This window comes from Agrilus planipennis, unplaced genomic scaffold (assembly GCF_000699045.2).
Source record: "Agrilus planipennis isolate EAB-ADULT unplaced genomic scaffold, Apla_2.0 scaffold89, whole genome shotgun sequence".
Classification (NCBI taxonomy): Eukaryota; Metazoa; Arthropoda; class Insecta; order Coleoptera; family Buprestidae; genus Agrilus; species Agrilus planipennis.
The window spans coordinates 333224-339079 of record NW_020439079.1 but is presented as its reverse complement, the minus strand read 5'-3'; the positions used below and the strand labels follow the sequence as shown (position 1 = coordinate 339079).

The 5856-nt window shown below is 36.7% G+C and overlaps 2 protein-coding genes across 3 annotated transcripts in view; one reads left to right on the top strand and one right to left on the bottom strand.

Annotated features, from left to right (window-relative positions):
• LOC108734587 (ankyrin repeat and fibronectin type-III domain-containing protein 1) overlaps positions 1 to 5856 on the top strand; it is a 375782-nt gene that overhangs the window by 133742 nt on the left and 236184 nt on the right. The window lies entirely within an intron of this gene.
• LOC108734597 overlaps positions 1 to 5856 on the bottom strand; it is a 32113-nt gene that overhangs the window by 10442 nt on the left and 15815 nt on the right. For both annotated transcript variants that reach the window (XM_025977332.1, XM_025977333.1), the window contains one exon: positions 5412 to 5571. In XM_025977332.1, the coding sequence (XP_025833117.1) occupies positions 5412 to 5571 (160 nt within the window). The remainder of the gene's footprint in view (positions 1 to 5411; positions 5572 to 5856) is intronic.

Sequence of the window (5856 nt, the reverse complement as noted above, 5' to 3'; positions counted from 1 at the left end):
ACAAACAGAAGAACTAATTGTTGATGTTGGTGACAGTGATAGAGATTCCCATGATGACAGTGAATGTGAAAACTAACTATAAAACAAAAGCAATAGGTTAATTTTTTCTTTTTGACAGGTCATGTTTTTACATTATTTTCTAATACGCTACTGTCCTATCTGTATTAATATTATAATTTACGCCTACTGAAAGCTTATTTGTGTATCGGTTCCAAGTGACTTACCCAAATAGGTCATAAATGGGCAAGTACCTGCGCGACCGCTCGCCAGCTTCCTTCGTCAGACCTGTACTTAATGTCACTTTCAACGTAAAAAATTCACATTCCTTCTTATGAAACAATCTATCTATTATATATAAAGTCGTTTTAGTTACTGTCAAACAACAGCCTTTTGGCCTTTATTGAGGGGTCGGTAAGAACTCGTGTCGGCAGGAGGTCGATATTGTCACCTTTCAAGAAAAAGGTAACATCTGGGAGTAGTTTTAAAATCAAACAAGTTTTTAGGACAGTTCCTGTAGAGAGGTTATATCAAGCACATAGTGTAAAGATAGCCGTTAGTTTCAATAGTTAAAGGAGTTAATAATTGTAGTTGTTAAAGTGTAAATAATAAACTAATATAAAGCAGTTTTAGTCAATCATTTTTTAAGATAACGGCTGAACCGATTTGGCTGAAAATTGGTGGGAAGGTAGCTTACAACCAGGAAACGGGCATAGGATACTTTTTATTCCGTTGCCATGGAAAAAAAAACGTGGTACCTATTTAAACATTTTACAAAATTCTTCCTCTTTAGCAAGCTGAAAGATTGCATGTTTGTTTTTGGTAAATGGAACATGTATTATTTGTGATCAGATTTACTTGAAACTTGGTCTTAATGGTCTCTGATTTAATTTCCGAAAGACCTATCTCGACATTTTAAAAAATTCAACCTCTAAAGGAGGGAGGCAAAAAGGTGGTGCAATTTTTGTTTAGAACATACTTTATTTATAGTTGAATTTACTTGAAGCTGTTTGATATTATTAATCAAATGAAAAGAGGTTACAATGTTTCCATGAGGTATATTTTATTTGTATTCAAATTTATTCGAAGGTTGCTCATTGTTGAAATTAAGCAAATACGTGTTTTGGCAATTTTTAAAAATCAACCCTTAAGGATGAAACGTTGTTGCTACGTTTGTATTTGAAATCTAAGATGGCTACATTACATAAAATTAAAACGTTGTAAGGGTGAATTGGGGATTTATGAAGAAACAATATTAATTTCTGCGAGCGAAGTCGCGCGGGGAAAAGCTAGTAATTGATATTAATTAAGTTTTACAATTTTGTACAGGTATGCGGTAATATAGCGAGAAATATTTTTCATATTTATTTATTTATTTAAAAAGTACTGATTGAAGTAAAAGTGGCCGCGGTATACCATAAGAACTAATAAATTAAAAAAAAATGATTACTATCGTTAGATTCTGAAGTATGAATTTAAATCAATCATGAAAGCTGCAGCTGTAAACAGCTACCTATATAAGAATTAATGTGAAATACTACATACACTATGTACATATGTTCATGTTTATATTCAGCTGACAACTATCATGTTAATAATAACGAAATAATAGTGAAAATTGGCGCCATTTTCCAAAAAAAAAATCTATGAAGCGCCGACTATGTATCTGTTGAATTCTAATACACTAAATCGATATTTCAATTTTTTGTTATTACATTATTCTTCTAAGTGGAAAATTTAAATGCGCCACTATGTACTAAGGTCAATTGAAAAGTCCCCGGCCAGACACATAGATGGCAGCACCAGAACTAACTCCATATGATTTTCAGTTAGTCCTAACCTTCAAAAGACGCGTCTATAAATTTGACGGCTGTCGGATCATTAGTTTGTGAATTATAGCATTTTTAGTGAAGCAACTTTTGTTATTGTGAAAAAAATGGATAAAAAGGAATTTCGCGTGTTGATAAAATATTGCTTTTTGAAGGGAAAAAATACAGTTGAAGCAAAAACTTGGCTTGATAACGAATTTCCGGACACTGCCCCAGGAAAATCAACCATCAAGGATTGGTATGCTAAGTTTAGACGTGGTGAAATGAGCACCGAAGACGGTGAACGCAGTGGACGCCCAAAAGAGGCTGTTACGGACGAAAACATTAAAAAAATCCACAAAATGATTTTGAATGACCGTAAATTGAAATTGAATGAAATAGCAGACACTCTACAGATATCAACGGAACGTATACATCACATCATTCACGAATATTTGGGTATGAGAAAGCTCTGTGCAAAGTGGGTGCCGCGCGAGCTCACTTTTGACCAAAAACAACGACGAGTTGATGATTCAGAGCAGTGTTTGAAGATGATCACGCGTAATAAACCCGAGTTTTTGCGTCGATATGTGACAATGGATGAAACATGGCTCCATCATTTCACTCCGAAGTCCAATCGACAGTCATCGGAGTGGACTGCACACGATGAACCCGCTCCAAAGCGTGCAAAAACGCAACAGTCGGCTGGCAAGGTTATGGCGTCTGTATTTTGGGATGCGCGTGGAATAATTTTCATTGACTACCTTGAAAAAGGAAGGACCATCAACAGCGACTATTACATAGCGTTATTGGACCGTTTGAAGGACGAAATCGCCGAGAAACGACCGCATTTGCAGAAAAAGAAAGTCCTGCTTCACCAAGACAATGCACCGTCTCACAAGTCAGTGAAAACGATGGCAAAAATTCATGAATTGGGCTTCGAATTGCTTCCGCATCCACCGTATTCTCCAGATCTGGCCCCCAGCGACTACTTCCTGTTCTCAGATCTCAAAAGAATGCTCGTTGGGAAAAAATTTTCGTCGAATGAAGAGGTGATCGCCGAAACTGAGGCCTATTTTGAAGCAAAGGACAAATCGTACTACAAAAATGGTATCGAAAAGTTGGAGGATCGCTATAATCAGTGTATCACCCTTGAAGGGAATTATATTGAATAAAAAAAACGAATTTTGCAAAAAAAATGTGTTTTACTATTTTAGGCCGGGGACTTTTCAATTGACCTGTTATATATTATTTTCACAACGTAAGCTACACGGCAGTAGGTCGTTTTGTTCAAAATCAATGTTAATAGATCGGTATCGGCCGGTTGATAGGTAGGCTCCGATATTGAATAAGGTGCGCTTCCCGCTCCCTAACTTCCTGTTACACGTTTCCGTCGCATTCACGAAATCACTCCCTTAGTTCCTCATACGGACACACAAAGCGGAAAGATGTTACACATCAGAAACAATAAATCATGAGAGAACTTCTTGTGTTATCAGGGTATAATGTGACAGTCGATTTACATTACTTCATACAACGCACTGATTAAACTTTATACAAAATAGTCTTTAAGCTTTCATAGCTAGCCTATTTTGATGTGGTGATTTCTTCCGGGCTGCCTTAGAAAAGCTACAACATAAATCAACTCACTTGTATCGGTTTGTGGATGATATCTTCGTAGTCTTGCTCCATAGAGAAGAAAAGCTGAATAATTTTGTAGGTCACCTGAATAACCAAGACCTAAACATTCATTTCACAAAGAAACGAGATAAGATGGGACAGATCGCATTCCTTAACGTTGTCGTGTATAGAACAAAAACAAAACGGCTCATGGTATCTACAGGAATATCTCAACGCTGCTTTCAAGCACCATATCAAGAAAAGAATCGTCATCAAAACACAAGTGAACAGGGCAAAAAACCATTGCACAAGGAAGGTTTACAGCCAGAATTAGACCATCCACGGAAGCCCCAAGAAGCAAATGGTTACAGCCACAATGAAATACGGAAGGTAATACATCCTAAATATCACCGCCTCATATGATGAGGTAAAAAAATCGGTTGTCTGTAAAGTCGGTTTACTGACGATAGTTGAACGTGACAACGTCATAAGAAAATACTGATGGAATGGTTTCATTTTTCAAAAGAAAATTTTAATTTTATTTGTTTGATAGATATTTTGTATGGATATAGAGAAGGAGGTAAATGGAAATGTATTATTGTATAGCAGCTGTCCACGCGGACGCATCGCTCACTCAAGTAGGAGAGAGACAGATGTCGAACGCTGCCGAACGCGGAGGCCGATTGTGCCTCTTTGTCGCTCGTTCCGCGCTCTCGCTTGCACTTCAAGCCTTAAATGGAACGCCTCAGAGCGAGGTAACGCCGCATGAGTCACGTTTTTTTCGTGCGTGCAGCGGGCTGCATCGAATTATAAGACGTTGTCACGTCAAAAACAGAACGTGTTTTCCATACATTAGAAACAACAGGGAAAGGATAGCAAAGAGACACCGAAAAAAGCTAATTGAAACATCATTTCTACCTATGGGCAACTTTAAGACGAACTACGACCAATTTAAGGGTCCACTTGATCCGCTACCAATGATTTATCATTTACCATGTGAATGCAGAAAGGTCTATATTGGGATGATACAACGTAGCATACTTACGAGAAAGAAAGACCACGAACAAGCAATTACAGTCCATTTCAACTTGTAAGAATTGTGGCCTTGAAGAAATCTGCGCGAAGATAGAAAGAATACACACTAGACGTGAGCAAGACAGAAATAGTTGGAACAAGCTGGAACGAGCAGAGTTCTCGATGGGCGGTCTTAGGAGATCGGCTAGAACTGTACAGTAGTAGACAAAAATGTTTAGCAATTTCTTAAAACAAAAATGTATATAAATTAACAATAGAAAACAAAGCAAAAGTTTTATAGGTGTGTAGAACGTTATGTTAATTCACTTGTTATTAGTTTTGGCTAAATATGCTTTTAAATAAAGCATATTCTTAAATCTTAACGAGGCAGTTTAAATAATTTTGCAAATGGTACTGTACACTTTTGTCTAGTTCTCGCTCGATGATGTGTGGGGAAATGAGCTCCGCAGACAAATATGATTGAATTTGGAATTATGCTACGGCGCATCCTAATGAAGGGAAGGGGCATATCTCTAACTTCTTGAAACGAACAGTAGATTACTGGTTAAGACTTCGGGTTTCTACAACCTGGGTAGACGTGAAGCTTTAGAAATAGAACAATGTCCCAATAACATAGACAGAGATGATGGGTTACATATAAGTAAAGCTTGAAAATATGTAATGAAAAATAGCTAAACAAACAAGACAGCATGGACCCTACGAAGCAGAAACCCATTCCCTGTGACGACTCCAATATAAAAAAGTCACAAACCGCATCAGTTACGACCCAGCCAAATCACTACTGAAAATACCGTCAGGAAGAACGGAGAATCGTCATGAAACTCCATGGACAACGGTAAAGCAGCCCGGTAGAAACCACCGCAACAATTTATTTAAAAAAGATTGTTGTATTTAAAAGAATGACCAAATGTCCCAAGTATTAATAAAATGTCAGTTTTCAGATCAACTTACAAAAAACTTATCTTTTAGTTCTCGTCTCATCATTTTAATCATATCTGTTCCTCTGTAGTGCATTCCAACAAACACAACGTCGCTCTCGTCGGCATTGTAGAACTTTTTCTTAATCTCGTGCAATTTTTGTTGAGCTTTTTCTACTAATTTTTTTTTGAACCTAAGGAACAAGGGAAAATAAATAATTATGACATAGGGGATGGCTAGAAATATCCAAAATTGAGAGATTTTAAAGTACATACATCTGCGAGCGTGCATACTCCGATATGAAATATATAAAGTCAAAATATAGAAACAGTTTAAAAGATTTTACCATTGAAGATATAATTAGACTTGCCAGAACAGATATTGATGTAGACATAAAAGATGTTGTTGCTAAACAATTACGGCCACAATGTTCTCATTAATAAATTATGAATATTTTAGAGTTTTATCTTTAGTATAA